The 15,789-nt window shown below is 48.4% G+C and overlaps 3 protein-coding genes across 3 annotated transcripts; 1 reads left to right on the top strand and 2 right to left on the bottom strand.

The window, feature by feature from the left end:
- Positions 1-1,610: 1,610 nt before the first annotated feature.
- On the top strand, positions 1,611-3,809 carry FIESC28_04655 (uncharacterized protein; the record flags this gene model as incomplete). Its single annotated transcript, XM_031158802.1, has 5 exons — positions 1,611-1,638; positions 1,705-1,913; positions 1,971-2,155; positions 2,207-2,619; positions 2,668-3,809. The coding sequence occupies 5 exons, from the start codon at positions 1,611-1,613 to the stop codon at positions 3,807-3,809; spliced, it is 1,977 nt and encodes a 658-aa protein (XP_031017200.1).
- Positions 3,810-4,215: 406 nt separating this feature from the next.
- Positions 4,216-6,342, bottom strand: FIESC28_04654 (uncharacterized protein; the record flags this gene model as incomplete). Its single annotated transcript, XM_031158801.1, has 2 exons — positions 4,216-6,108; positions 6,160-6,342. The coding sequence occupies 2 exons, from the start codon at positions 6,340-6,342 to the stop codon at positions 4,216-4,218; spliced, it is 2,076 nt and encodes a 691-aa protein (XP_031017199.1).
- Positions 6,343-7,652: 1,310 nt separating this feature from the next.
- Positions 7,653-8,594, bottom strand: FIESC28_04653 (uncharacterized protein; the record flags this gene model as incomplete). Its single annotated transcript, XM_031158800.1, has 1 exon — positions 7,653-8,594. One exon carries the CDS (start codon positions 8,592-8,594, stop codon positions 7,653-7,655), a length of 942 nt encoding a protein of 313 aa, XP_031017198.1.
- Positions 8,595-15,789: the final 7,195 nt, after the last annotated feature.

Here is a 15,789-nt window from a genome sequence, read left to right as displayed (position 1 = left end):
TCCTCAATTGTGTAAATGAGTTTCTGACAGGGTTGCCTTTGTTCAGAGAAGTTACACAAGTAGAGATGCCCAAGACGAGAGAATCACTGTGCAACACAACTTCATCAAGTAAATGGGCTACTGCTTCGAAAGATGGATGCGTTGTTAGTCAAGGTATGAATTGGCTGTGACACTGCATGATTACCTCGCTGACTCATTAACACAAGTTCCATTTCGGAAACCGTGATATTTCAGCATTTGCCTTATGCAAATGTCCTTGGCTACAGAAGTCCTGTCTTCACAGTGCACATCGAACTCATCCAAAAGTGCAAATACTCAAGCCTCACCACGCCACGTCAAGGACTATCCTCTATGCCCTTGTAAACGAGGTTGAAATGAGGGACCAAGCTGACGACGTACAGTGCGGTCCCTTCTTTATAGTCCTTTCTTCTCACCTTACCACGCAATAATTGGAAGTATGATACTGTACGGTCTGTCTCCAGCCGCGGGGTTGTTTCAGTCCGCCTAATGGTGGATGGTAAGTACGCAGCAGTCATGTGGTCATTTTTGGACATGTTCTTACCCACTATCTTGAATTTGATACCAGCCAATACAGTGATTGCGAACCATTCCGCCTGCCGTCCCAAGCCATGTGCTGTATGACAGGTTTCCATGATAACGATCCATTCGTCTCCAACCCAGTAACCTCGCTCATCTATGACTCTTTGATGGGATCATTCTTTCGGTCCGGCTCTGCGTGCGAATAGTATTTGTTAATGAAAGGCTGGGTCAAAGGATATTTTGCGAAAGGTTAATTATATTCCCATTTATGATGAGGTTGTATGGCACTGGACCGTAACTACCTATCTGGTAGTTTGTAGATAGCTGATAGAATGACTGTCTCAATAGCGCATCTCACAGTGCGACCCACCCGACTCCTTCCAATTCCATCAAATGGTGACTTCTATCTGTTAGTGGTAGGTAGACCCTGAAACTGAGGTAAGAGATGTGTCTATGATGCAGATGCGACTTCAGCAGCAGATCAGTCTTTGTCTCTGGAATCGATTTTAAATCTAACATTATAAACAAGTCAACTCATACTGGTGAATTCGAAAGAAATCATCTTCACTTTAAACCTGAACAACCTTAACATCAACATCACTTTATCAGGCGGGGTTGCTCCTTGCCCCGCTACAGTACCATTTCCCTTAGCTCCGATAAGCGGCTTATCTAGGTGCCTGCTGGCTGTCACCTGTCTGCCTGATACGGCAGTGACCTTACACTGTTGCCCCACTTAGCCCTTCACCTTCCCCGGGTCTTCCAGCTAACACCTTAGGATCACCTCGATGTTGCTTGCCTTGCACCACTTACTTCTTCTATCTCCTTTCCATCTTTCTTTCTTTCTCGATTCCTTCACCCTCTTCTTCTTAGAAGCACCAAGATTCTGATTTCTTTTCTTCCACCTCGTGAACCTTGAGACACACGACAAGCATATCTGATCACCATACCCCTGTTCAATATCTCTTGCATGTACACCCTGCTTGGGTATATGTGAGACGCTCTGCACCACGCAAGCAATACATACGCGGAAATCTACTCAGGAGAGGACATCCGGAACCTTGTTGGCCACTATGGCGCTGCCAGAGTATCAAGATGAAGGTAAATATAAACGCAAAAGCATTCAACAAAGCTATTCCAAACCTTGATATTAACTAATGTTCACAGTCTTGATCACGCTCAAGAGCGTGAACCCTCCCCCCGGATTCGCTTTCAAGGAACGACGTATTTTCCTCAGTAGACAAAACCCAACGATGAAAATCGGCCGTGCGAGCAAAAAGAAATCATCCCTTGAAGCTACAAAGTGCAATGCATGGTTTGACTCACCAGTCATGTCCCGAGAGCATGCAGTCTTGATATTTGACGCCAAAACCCAGGTAAGCTTTCGTCAAGAGGGCGCAAACATCTGTCCAATCTGACCGACCGCTTGCTAGAAAGTTTATATCGAGGACATAAAGTCTCTTCACGGTACATATAAGAACGGTGTCCTCCTTGAAAAGAAGGCGAAAGCCGAAATTTCTTCTGGAGACAAACTTATGTTCGGGATTCCTATCATGAGAGGCATGGAAAGCTATCCACCAACCACCTTTGAAACCATCCTCAAGTACGGATCTATCGAGTATGCTACCCTTGATGCATTTGTTCATTTCTCTGCTAACATATCTCCCAGTCCCGAAAGTCGCGGAAATTGTTTCCGTGTACCCGACGAGAGCGACGTGGAAGAAGCAATGAGCTCAGACGACGACCAAGTCTCAAACAGCTGCAAAATGCTATATTCGAAGAACGTCCGGCCTGCTCCTTTTCTCTGCCCATCTTCCAGTCGGTCCCCGATCGATCTGACATGCGAAGACCAGGCTCCTTTGTCCGATGCGAGGGACGATACGCTTCCTGTACCCGCATCAACGGAGCCTTCCCTTTTTCTGGTTGATGACTCGGAGCATGACTCTTGCATAGAGGACGAAATGGAAGACGAGAATGAGATGCAGGACGATTCGTCTGTTCATGACTCTGACAACCAGGATGAATCAATGGAAGACGAGTGGTTTGAAGAGCATGATGAGTTCGAGGAAGACGAGGAAGAGGGTATGTCTGCAGATTTCAACTTCATGACCCATTCTGACCCTTTTCCAGACAACACCCACCTGGCTGATGATTTAACAACTACTCTGCTGAATGGTAGCGCAGAGGAAACCTCTGCCGAACCCCATTTGGCCAGTAACACCTCAACCAGTGAGGCCCAAAACGCAGACTCCGACATTAGCGAACAGCCAAAGATGGATTCGTATGTCAGTTCACAGATGACCAGTTGTTCTGGGTCCATCAACAAAATTGACCCAGCCAAAACCTGGTCGAACAACAACCTTTGGAATGTCGATCTGCCGCCCATGGAACTCCCTCCGATTCGAGAATCTGTCCAGCTGCCTGCGATCACTGACTGGAGACCCCAGCTGTTCACTGGACAAACAATGGAAAATGCAGCCCAGAAAATGGGACTGAAGACTGGGAAAGAAGAATTCTTTGCCGCCAGGGAAATTAACAAGATTAATGCGAAGGCTGGTCTTACAACAACTCAACCTGAGTACCCTGAGTACTGCCGCGACATCCAACCCAACATACCCGACCCACGTAATGTTGCCGACATACTCTCACGAAAGGTTACCGACATAGTCTCTCGAACGGTCCAGGAAGAGGCTCAGGAAATGGCTCAGGAAAAGGTTCAGGAAATGGCCCATGAAAAAGCCCGGGCTTCGGTTGACCAACTGGCTCCTGACTTGGCAACTTCTGGTACTCTATTCCTCAACACTCCTGAACAAGGTCCGTTCCAGCCATCCGGAGCTGGTACAGAGTCTGTCTTGGATGAGACGTCAGCGTTCAGCTTCGAGATGAGCAAGAAAGCTTCAGGAATTGCTGAGCCTATCGGTGATACAATCGACCAAACGACTTCGACCGAGAAGAACAGCAAGGAAGGAAGCAGTATTCCAGCGGATGCAGCGCTAACATCTCCTGAAGTAAATGCCGTCCAAGAGCCTCGCAAAGCCAAGAGAAAGGCTGACGACATATCTGAGCTCACCCATCAAGAGCAGCGCTGGGAGTCTCCTCTTTACATGAGCCCTCCACCAGTCTCAAGTCACCCCCATAAACAAGCTTCAGACAGAGCCCTTCGTCCTCCACCCGCCAAACGCCTTCGCAAGATGGCTGAGGTTGTTGGATACGCTGCTCTTGGTGGTGTTGCTGTCATGTCAGCGCTTATTGCCACAGCGCCTACCCTTTAGCTAGATCATCATGGCAGGAACATCAGAAACAGCACAGTTTTCGTTTTTATTTTTATTTTTGGAGTTTAGGGATGGGACATTGTTTGGTAGGGTCACTAGTGGCTTGTTATCACGGTACTTGAGCCTCAGTTGAACCTGACAGGGAAGGCCACGAGATTTGCTTATCACGATAGGGGTGACAAGATGTTATTAATGGTATCTCTGATGTCTTTATGTATGAATCACTACTATTCTCTTTCTGCAAGTTGCCAGTAGACCTTTCCCACATGAAGTCGTTGAATGATAATCATAAGTCCATCCAATAATTGAAAGTAAAGGACCTTGGTCTCAAAATTTCCTCTGCACCAAACGCCAGACCAATCTTCGCTCGTAAGCTTTCCAGGCTTCCGAAATATTAGACAATTTATTACTGTACGTTTCCATTCATCAAGCTTTCAAGTTCCCAGGGGCTTAGTGTGCTCCTTCGCCGCGATGCACTCTTACTCGTTTTATGACCACGGCGCCTCTTCTCGGGCTTCAACTGACCATCAGCCGGAGCCGGGTCCCTCTTCACAGGATCCACGTTCTCGAGACCACTTCTTTTGAGTTCTGATTCCTTGGCAGGAGATTCGGCGGCTTGGGGCTCAGACGGAGTGATGTTGGGCTTCTTAACTCCGCGGGCGCTACGGGCAGCTCGAAGTTTGGCTCGGACACGAGCAGCATCGGCATCACGCTCTGAAGCGGCCAGTTTGGCCGCGATGGTGGCCATAGTAAGGGGGCTCTGCTGAGGAACGGGGTCGACATTTCTCGGGAGTGGAAGCCGAGACGCAGTTCGGCGAGGGGAACGGTTAGGTGAGCCTGGGTTTGCTTCGTTTTGATCGCTGCGTTGAGAGCTTTGTCGACTGGGAGTAGTAGGCTTTGCCTCAGAAGGGGCAACATTGGATGACTTGAGAAGCACTTCGTCGAGGGAAGAGCTGGACGAGACTCGGTCTCGAGCTTCAGGGTTGAACTTTATAGGGGTCGGGTCTATCTGTCCAGGGTGATCCCAACTATCCTCTTCAGCTATCGTGGTAAAGTCTCTCTTGCCCGGTTGCTTGGGCCGGTGAGAGCCCCTGTTTCCTGCAGAGGCGGAATCCTTCAAAGGACTGAGTTGGGGAGGTTCGGGGAGTGGTGAAGATTCTTGCTCCCGATGATAAAGGGGAGCTGCGGTGGATTGTTGGAGGATTTGCACATTAGGCTCATCAACATCGTAATCGTCGATTGGTACGTCGTAATCAGATTCAGCATCACTTTCATGGCCATGACCCTCATCCTCCGGTTCTGACTCTGGAACAAGCTGTACGCTTGGAGAGCAGCGTGACGGGCATGGCGAGTTGTGCATCTCTTCATCTTCCTCCTCTTCCTCTTCAGCGACTGCCGAGAGCCTTAGACCAGATGCGTGTCTCGTTTCCTCCACATCCCTTACTCTCACAGGACTGAGACGTAGTCCCATCTGGAGTTCTTCATCGCAGATTGGCCGTCCGTTAGCAGCCATGCGCTTTCGCCAGCCGTCGATCAGATGAACTGCTTCAGTCCAGCGGCTTTCCATCTTGACCCATCCATCCTTGAGACGGCTGATTTCTTCCTCTCGGACCATGACCTCTTCGATTGGCACGAACGAGGGGTTCGTCAAGATGGTCCGCATGTGCTCCAGTACAGAGTCCAGCTCTGTAGCCATGTCTTGCCATCCTTGTTGTTGAGTGACAAGGGTATCCTGGTTGTCATTATTCCAACCGCTCATGTCCCGCAGTTGCTTCATTGTCTTTCGCATCACGACGAGAATGGCCTCGTTCTCTTCACTAAGATTCTGAGCCAGGTTTGCCAGGAAAGCATTCGTCTCATTGCGCAAGTTGTAATCATCTGTCGATGTGCGGGCGCCTCGCGTTGAGGAAGTCTTGTCATCGCCGATATCGCCTGTGATGGTAATCGAGGTTACGCCGGGGTTGCTTCGTGCTCCTCGTGCGCGTCCAGCTTCGTTGAGCTGCTTCTTTAGGGTATCAATTTGACGATCTCGTCTACGTACGTCTGTCGCACATGCAGCGCGTGCTTGGGCGACCAGTCCCTTTGTGCGGGCGACTTCTTCCTTCAAGCCGCGAATGGCGGCGTCGGCGGATTTCATCTGGGTTTTGAGTGCGGCTTCTGAAGCTTCTGCGATGTCGAGCTTCCTCTTGGCCTCGTTATGTTTCTCTGTAAGTCGTGCAATGTCGTTGGTATGCTTGAGGTTATCGGCGCGTAGGGTGCGCATGGTTGTCGATAGAGATTCACGATGTTCTGCATCACGCTGCGGTGTGTTAGTATGATACCAATGCCAATACTGATAGGGGAGACATACATCTCTTCGAAGTATTAAATCGTTCAGGACGCTGACAATACGTCCCATTGTAGCTGCAGCATCATGGCCATCAAACGCCGCACCGGCGAAATCAATGCTCTGGCCATCGCGAAGCAACCCTCTGGAAAGGAGCTGGTTGTTGATATACAGCGAAGCTGTACGAAGGTTGTCGGTATCGATCATTGTGTAGTGAGAAGAGGTGACTTCAGGGGAACTGAAGAATGATACACATAACCTCGTTCGATTGCCCCTTTAGAGTTGAAGTTGAGCGTTGGTTGATGACTTTTTGTCACCAATCTCTGCACATCGGTAATTAACCTGGGCTTGGTGCTGTAATGCCTGTCTAAGTAAGGTAAGGTAAAGTAGTATACAAGCTCTGCTTTAATTGTTGTGGTGGGGAGAACTGGTTGCTATGTGGGGGATAAAGTAAACAATGCCCGAACCAATTGGAAGCCCGGAAAAGTGAGGCGGGCCTGAGCGAACGCGACCAGCCAGGGTCATCCTTCTGACAAGTAGACAAGACAACGCTCGACAGGTGGCCATGCAGACAGACGCACAGGTTTTCTTCTTCTTGTAAGAGACTATTATCTTGGATTTTCAGGGTCATCGCCTGGGCCGAAAGTTCCACTCATGAGACTAGAACGCCTTCTCGAAGGGTCGTGATGGGTCAAGTCGAAACTGAACATGTTTATATTGATAATGGATGAAAGAAAACAAGGTCGTGGAAACGGTCGCAACAACGGTCGCAATGCATCGTGATCTACTCAATCAAATTCCTTGCTTATTGTTTACACATGACATGGCACCGATCAGATAAGCATACTGCAGACATCCTAAATAGTCACTCGGAACAAATCTCAAACATTGTGGACCCTGATCGAAGTTGGAAGCCTGCATCTATATTTTCATCTATCCCCTCCCTTCGTTGACAGGGTACACCCCGCATTGCCCGCCTTGATATCATCTTGGCCCGAGGGTGTTACAAAATAAAACCTTTGGGTACAAATCAAAGGCCCGAAATGCTTTGCCCAACCTGTAGGCTCGTCTCGTCTCGTGGACCCTTAGGATCTGGCACCAAGGCTAGTCTTGAGCGTGCTCATTGTTGATCCAAGCGGCGGGTAAAAACCCTGCATCGGGTCGCGAGTGTTTTGAGTAACCAGCCATGTTGACTCGTAGATATATGACTTCCATATTAACACGGAGGTGGTTTGAATCCTCCCCCTGTGGATGTGTGGACATTGAAGTCCTATATGTAACACGAATAACTAGATTTGGCGTTAGCCGTAGTTCACTAACAAAGACCAACAACGAAGGTAAAAGTTTGCGCTTCAGACAAAATTGAGAAGATTGTTACGCGGCTGTTTTCGGCACCCAGATGGGAGGCCAAAGGCCTCGCTACCCCATCATGCTTCGATGGCCCCGCGACGTCATCATGAAAGACATAGTAAAACACTTGGTTGCAACTTACATTAATAGCCTTGTATCGAAACACCTCATGTTTCTGGTCGGAATTTGCCTCTCTTCTCCCGCATTGCATCCACCTTCTTCTTGTCCTCTTGGAACCTCTTCATCAAAGCCATCTGTTCGGCCTTGCGTCGCTCTCTCATCTGGAATCTGTAAAAGTCCTTCAACTCTGACTTCTTCTTGGTATCCCTCTCGATCATTCTGCGCTTGGCTTCCTCGGCCTCGTTCTTGCTGGCGGGAGCTGCTCGTCCACCGCGAGTCACTGTAACGAAACCATCCTCATCAGGCTCGTTGCGGAGTCTCTTAGCCAGCTCAACAGCTTCCTTCTCCTTGCGGTTGAACGCGGTAAAGAAGGCGTGCACAGCCTTTTGTGTCGCTACCTTGTCAACGCGCGATAGTTGTAGATGTGATGCGATCCATTCAGAACCAAGTTCGGGAACTTCGTCGGAGAGGTCGGCACCCCACGTGGGATACTTCTTGCTCTTTTGTAGTTTTGCGATAGCCTTGAGTACTAATTGCACACTCTTTTCGTCTGCTAGGAGCACTACTGCTGTGCTGCTGCTGCGCTGCACGCGTCGCAACCAGATTTGTGGTAATTGCGCAGCTTCTTCCTCTCGTTCCTTCTCTTCGGCCTCGACATCTCCGCGCTTCCTCTTCTTTGCAAAACCTGCGACTTTTGTGGCTTGCGCAGGATCAATAGGGAGTAGTGTTCGCGATTCGTCCTCGAAAGCAATGGTCTCAAATCGGCCGGCGCCAACGAGCTGAGTGAAGATAGAGCGAAAGTGAGGTTCTGTGCTGTCTGCGGGAATGTTCTTCAGGAATAGACTTCGCGAATCGTTGGCTGTTGGGATCTTTGGCGCATTTTTTCGTATGCGGATTTCATGAACGGCTGTTTCTGGATATGATGATGTGGCCGGGATCTTAACTGGAAGTATGGAGAATTGATCTCCGTTTTCTTCCAGGGGCGCCATCTTGATTGTATTTTGGAGTATTAAGGAAAAGTGATCGCAGAATGGGAAGATTGAAGTCTTGCTTCAAACATCAAGAAAAAAGTTTGGCTCCACATGGATAAGCACCGTGCTATCGGCGATGCATTCACACTGACCACTTACACCAGGTTCCAAGCTAATGAACTCCATCGTACTCTATGGCTCTTTTTATCGTATGAGTCCAGTTTCAGACCCGGGCTTTGTAGCTAGATCTATATCAGACCTCTCCATCTTAATCTAAAAATGGCATATGTCGGGAAATGGCCCTTCGAGATATCTGCGGACCCAAAGTCAATTTTGCGCATCCAGAAGGCCCTGGAAGATGAAGACTTGCCTTGTATAGTGGCATGAATTACGGCAAGAGCAGCTGAACCTGACTCGGCGGCTGGAGACAGTAACGACGAGGAGGATCGTATCGGGAGTTGAAGGCACTAGTGCCTTTCATGATGGTCGGCATGTCGTTCTTCCTTTAGTTATGCCTTTTCTTCACGTCCATGGGCTTCAGCTTGACCATGTTTAGTTACGTGGGAACTTGCCCATTTACGGGCAACTTTCATCAGTTGAGCACCATATACTACTACCTAAGGTATATCATATCGTTCGAATTGAAATAGAATTCAATCAGTGCCTCGGCACCCAGGTAGTGCTTGCCTCATTCTGCTGGTACAATTCAGTAACCTAGCTGTTGAGCTGGTGCCTCGCTGGTGCCTGGCACGCTCTTTCCCTGTCGAGCACTCGTTTCTTCCCGAGCACTCTTTCCATCCCGATTGTTCCTTCTCTAACTGAATCCCTAGGTACCCACCCGTTTTTACAGAACCAGGTCCACGCAAGCAAGTCTCCCCTCTTCATCCCCCAAGTGCAAACTGGGGGTTCGTTGTCACCACGACATACGAAAACATTTGTCGCTCAGACATGTGAAACGCTTTTCGCTAGACATGCTCTCGATACCATTTGTCACTGACAGATGGGGAAACGTTTGTCGCCAGACATACGAATACATTTGTCATTCAGACAGATGAGGGCGTTTGCCTCCCAGGCATACGAGTACATTTGTCACTCAGACAGATGAGGCCGTTTGTCACTGGACTTACGAGACCGCTTGCTTCCCAGGCATACACAATCATTTGTTACCCAAACAGATGAGAACGATTGTCGCTCAGACCTTCGAGCACATTTGTCACTCAGGCAGATGAGAACGTTTGTCACCAGACATACGAGAACGCTTGCTTCACAAGCATACGAGTACATTTATCACTGACAGATGATAGGACGTTTGTCACTATACATACGAGAGAACGTTTGCCTCCCAGGCACACGAGTGTATTTGTCTTTCAGGCAACTGTGGACAGCGAAACATGGATGAAGGTGGAAACCCAAGGTAAGTGCCTTTGTCTTGTTGGTATTCCAATACTAACCATCATCGTTAGATGTATGTTCATACCAGCTACCATGGAAAGGGGATTGCCTGCCTTACGCATTGACGATACGATCCCTTCTATCGATTCACTGTCTATTCTTTCCCACGGCTCCCGATACAGTACCCACGCATGTCATTCGAATACTGACATGCCAACAGTATCATGATGACCCGAACCTAGCTCCAGCTTCTTCTGCGCATGACTCTGGGATACCCGACAAATCTCTGAGATGTCGATTCGATGTTGCCTTAGGGTGTTGAACGCCTCACGGCAGGAAATGGAACGCAATGTCTGTCTGGCTTGTCTAGCAGCGTCGCGGTCGGTTGATACTTCGGTGTCAGAGGAAGGAGTGGTGAACTACCTCCCAGCGGGGATCTGTCTCGGATTGTGGGATCAGTGTTGCTGAATACCCTGGGTGATGAACGAATATCTCGATGCCTTAGAGTGAATACCCAATTTGGTCCTCTCGTTCTGTCCGCAAGGGTGGCTGTAGCTGTCTGCAACTACTGTATAGAGATGGTGCTCTTGATGATCTCGGTCCCGAAAGCGGTCTTGCCTTTGGGCGCGCTTGTGGAACAGGCATTGGTGGACGTCTGACAGGGTTTTACTCTTAGGGTTTGAGCTTGTGGGCACCGAGGTTAAGGTAGGATCTTGATACAGAAAGGAAGATGAACAGGACAATTGGGGTCGGGTGCGGGCTTAGAAGCGATACAGAGCGGGGGAGTTTGACGTTTGTACTCAGTGGTCAGTGGTCAGGAAATCCGGAGTTAGATATGTGGAAGGAAAGGTCTTTGGGAACTCTTGAAACCGGCGATAAAAGGATATGGGAGCGGATAGACCATCTTTGAGGTATCAGAAAAGGTCACGTCATGTATCGAGGAGGACAAGATGGCACCTGATGGGACGGTGAAGCTCCAATAAAGAAGAAGTGTGAGAATAGGAGCATGGATTGCAAAGACACAAGAATATCCCGATTAGCAAGTGCAAATAAACGGGTTCCTGAAAACAAACGTCAACTCTCATCGATATGTTATCAAGGCCGAGAAGGGAACTGAATGGAAACCATTACCTCTCAAGAAGAGTCGAACTTAACAAGCAACTTGCACTATTTGGATCTGCACCAGATACTATTTATTAACTTACACACAACGACTCGTCGACACTAGCTTTTTTGCCATGTCGGATTCTTGTTTGTATGGCATGCTTCAGAGTCCAACTCTCTTCAAGTTACCTACACTGCAGAATTAAGGGGTATATACTTAAGCTCATTCCAAACCACGTTTATAGAGACCAACCCACTGCAGCCCAAGCCAAATATTACAGCTTTCGGTCACCAACACATTTCTTAACTGTAGCTTAGCTGTAGACCAGGTCCCCCTCTTCTGGCCCTCCATCAAGAGCATAAGAGACGAAACAATCCGCTTACTTTAGGCAAATTTAGATGAGCACTTAGGCAGAAACTTAGGCTATTTTATTTTGATGCCTTAAGCCTTATGGGATAATTTCTCTACACCCAATAGTGAACCCCATTCACTGCCTTCCACTGGTGACTGGGCTTCCTCCTTATGATCCCCTACCAGGCCTAGCCGACTCTTCTACACACAGCCTGCTTTCCATTTATCTTTCTTCCTATAGCCTCTCTTATCCGTAAAGCGTCCTGAACAAAATGTCTCTTCCTAGCCTCAATTCCTCATACTGTCAGCATAATAATGCCCTTCGAGCATTTTTTGCATCAACGCAGACCCCACAAGAAGAACGAAATATTACTGAGGCCCTTAAGTCCTATATGCTGTCCCTATAGACTTCATCTCTTTCGACCAAGACACCGTCGCGCACCGGTCTATCTCCATTCTGGCTGAGAACGACACAGCAATGGGAAACAACTCCAAATTGATAATGCTGTCAAGGCATTCCTTGCTTCCAAGAAGCAGCCTCAGGAAGAGCGGCCAGCCCCTGCCACAACTCAGAATAATGAGCCACCAAAGAAAAAGGGCACTAAATGGTGCAGTGCCTATTAAAAAGATGAATACATCAAATCCAACTATCCGACACAAAGCTGAGCAGCAAGTAACTCGGGCCTGCCGTCATCTACGGCTATCATGAGAGCTTGACTGGTATGATGTTAACAGCGATTGTCCACCATGATTTCGAAGATCACTGGCGTTACGGCCAATACCGACACAAAACTCGAATTCTCTTGTGGCAGTTGTAAGTCTAACCTACCCGCATATTGTTATTCCTTCCCTTTGATAATAATACTTTCTTAGCCTCTTAATAGTCCAAAGGCTGAAGTTGCAGAGATCAAGGGAGCTCAGGTTGTTTCCGGGGCGGCTGCTTGCGGTGCCAAGAAGTCAGCGCTTACCGCAGATAACAAGGAGAACTTGAGAAGAAGCTCAAGGAAGCGAACGAACAATCAGTCTCCGATTCTTCTCCGTGCAGGCTATCAAATACCTGCAATTATGACAGACCGAGATATACCCATGGGCAACAATGCCCCTATTGATCATGTTTTCGCTGCATTTGTTGCATCCAAGGAGGTTACGTTACAGGAGGTATCAGAATCATCGGCCAAGCGAAGCACCTCTGACACGGCGCCGATTCATGAGACTCCGGTAACAAAAAAGGCCATACAGGATGCTATGGGTGTGGCCAATCTGGCCATATCAAGTCCAACTGCCCAAAAATCAAGGCCGAACAACAGGCAACACGGGCCGAGGGTGCCCAAGAATGTTGAGATACCGAAGAAGGGCCCACGGCGTTCACAAGAATCATCACAATTATACCGACAATGTTTTGATTCTCTCAGCTTGTATTAGCTATAATGAATCTGTCAAGTGATCACGGTAGATAAGCTACAGTTGCTCCCTCTGAAAGCTGGTAGTACTATACACCCACTTCTAGTCTTCTCGTTCATGCGCCCCAGCTGAAGATCGATAGTAATATACACCCATGTAACTCCATTGTTTATTTGTCTTCTTCTCTCTTTTCACAAGATTACTCTCCATACTCGAGGTCACTGCGAAAATGTCCGCCAAAAGAACTCCCATTTTGATGTCAAGCTCCCTTGTAAGCTCCTCTAATCAGCGCTCTCTGCCCATTGTTTAGCCCCTTCGTGTAGCAAACGCGACATCTGGTATTCTCTCCATCCGTAAAACGAAGTTGGCACACGAGGTTTTCCGCATTCACCACATTCATCTCTGTTACCCAGAGACAACCACTCTCCACGAAGAGATTTGTTGCCATATGCAACCTCCTCCGGCGTTTTGTCTGCTTTGAATTTTTGGCGGTGCTGAAAGCATGATCGGCATCTTCGATTATGGGCCCGTCCGATTATATCTTTTGCGAAAGCCCTACCAAGATAACACCAGGCACATCTGTCACCATGCTCTTCTACCCAGTCGTCGTCTTCCTCTTCTATAGGCAAAAGTTTCTCGGTGCATGGAGCACATCTGGACTCGTGCCGCCATCCAGTCCATCCTAGCAGATAGCTTTGTTCGGGTCGAGGGGTTTGACAATTCACGTAGATGCCATCATTCCCTTCGTCCAACCATTGCCGATGCTTTGCAAAAGGCTTGCCGTGGTGAGGGCTCGGGTCTCCTGTGCCATGGTTGTGACGGTATTTGTAGCATGCGCTACAGCGAGAGTCAGGGCCAAAATCTGATCCTGCCTATTGCCCTGAACTCGGATTTTTCGTGACCAAGGTTAGGAGGACTGGGTTACAAACAGCCTGGGCTTTGACAAACATCGTCATTACCCTCAGCGACCCAAAAACAGGTGATCCTTATAGCTGACTACTGCCCCGGCTGCTTTTCGACACCATGGGCATTTCGATAGCCGTTACATGCTCGACACCGACGGTTTGTAAAGGATACCACCCAGTTTTCATCACCGTCAGAGGCTGGCCTTTGACAATTCATGCAGGCGTCTTCAAGGTCGTTTTCCTTCAGTCGAATTTTGTGCAATGCCAATGGCCGGGGCATGCCTTGGTATCCTTGGGCCAACGGTACGGAGCGATTTCGACCAATGTCGGAAAAGTCTGGAAGCCCGGGAATATCTGCTCGCATTGTAGTGACCAAATTGGCCTGCTCTAGGAATGCCCAACTGAGAGTGTCATGATAACACATGAGGAAGGTATCCGCAATGATGGTCGCGGCGGTGTTGCAGGGCTCGACTTTGTACAAAGCCAGAAAGCGGAAGTTGGACGTTATACCAGGTTGGCTGATCGTTGAATGTTCACCTTGATGACAGGCAGCGAGATGCCAGGCCGGAGAAATGGTGTAATATCTTTTGGAGCTTCTTGGACTATTGCTAAAGGCCGGCAGGTGGGTGACAGAAGAATTGTCTAAGGCTTAGGCTACAATAATAAAGTGGCCTAAACACTGGTCTAAGCCGGCATAAAGTGACCAAATAATTTCGTCTCTTATGCCTCCAGGGGCCAATTCTCCTGATACACTGAGGGCCGGTTACCCAGAATTTGGTCGCACCCTGTGAGATTTCTGGCTCTTCTGGATCGTCTTCGATATCCACACAGCCGCTGTCTTTGATATCCTCCGATAAAGCGATGAGTTTGTATATAGTCATGCCATCATCTGCTTGATCAACAGCTTGCTGGGGAACAAGGGGAGCGTCATCATCAATATCTGTATGAATGTGCTGTGGGGGATCGGGCAGATGATTTCCAGGACAGCTCTCGAGGTCAGAATCATCTAAAACGACATTTCGCAACTTGCGTTTGCGCTTAGATCCGATTCGAGAAGAGGTTGGATGTTGGGATCTACATCCGAGAGGGGTGCCCGCTGTCCTGTGTCAGGGGGCGGCATCTTGAAGTACCTAGGTAGACAAACATGAGTGCAGCTGATGATGGACAAGAGTTTTCTGGAGATGGGAAATTGGAGATTCTTACTTTTAGGCTGGTGTTTTTGAAAATGTGCGCTGGGTGCCTGCCGCTCCTTCCCGCAAGCCCCCCTCACTGCCTTCCACTGACAACTGGGCTTCCTCCTTCTTATGATCCCCTGCCAGGCCTAGCCGGCTCTTCTACACCTAACACACAACCTAACTGTCGTGTCTGTACAGACTGCGTACTACCAAGACAATACAGCAATGCGTAACAGCTCCCAAATTGACGATGCATTTGATGTATTCCTTGCGTCTAAGACGCAGCCTTAGAAAAAGCGGCCAGCTCCTGCCACAACCGAGGAACCAAGACTAGCAAGCTGCTAAAGAAGAAAAGCACCGAATGGTACAGTGTATGCCATAAAGATGGCCACATTAAATCAAACTATCCCAAACACAAAGCCGAGCAGCAAGCCACTCGGGCTGAGGAGCCCATGATTGAGTCTCTTATGATAGTTGTAGGTTTAACTTATCTGCAATTTATTCCTTCTTCTCTCTAACAACAAGCTTTCTTAGCTACTCAACCAACTCAAGGCCGAAGTAGCGGATGTCAAAGGAGCCCTACATATAACTGAAGCGGCTGTTCTTGGAGCGAAGAAATCTGCCCTGCTGCAAACAATAAGGTTAGAGATCTTAAAAAGAAACTCCAGAACGCAAACGAACAAGTCAAGAAACTGTCCCTTGCTGTTGAATTTATATTCGAACGAGTCAAACAACTTGAAGGACAAGCGATCCCTGCTAAATGTCACTAATAACAAGGACAAGACGGACTAGAACCGGAGCAGACTAAGCTTTAGAGAATCGACTACGATTTTCCCCTACTCTAGCCTCGTGTTTATATCACCTTCTTTCTCTCCTGATTTACC

The sequence above is a fragment of the Fusarium coffeatum genome (assembly GCF_003316985.1).
Source record: "Fusarium coffeatum strain FIESC_28 chromosome Unknown BRIP53273_contig_97, whole genome shotgun sequence".
Classification (NCBI taxonomy): Eukaryota; Fungi; Ascomycota; class Sordariomycetes; order Hypocreales; family Nectriaceae; genus Fusarium; species Fusarium coffeatum.
Note: the sequence above shows the minus strand (reverse complement) of the source record. Positions and strands in the feature narration are given on the sequence as shown.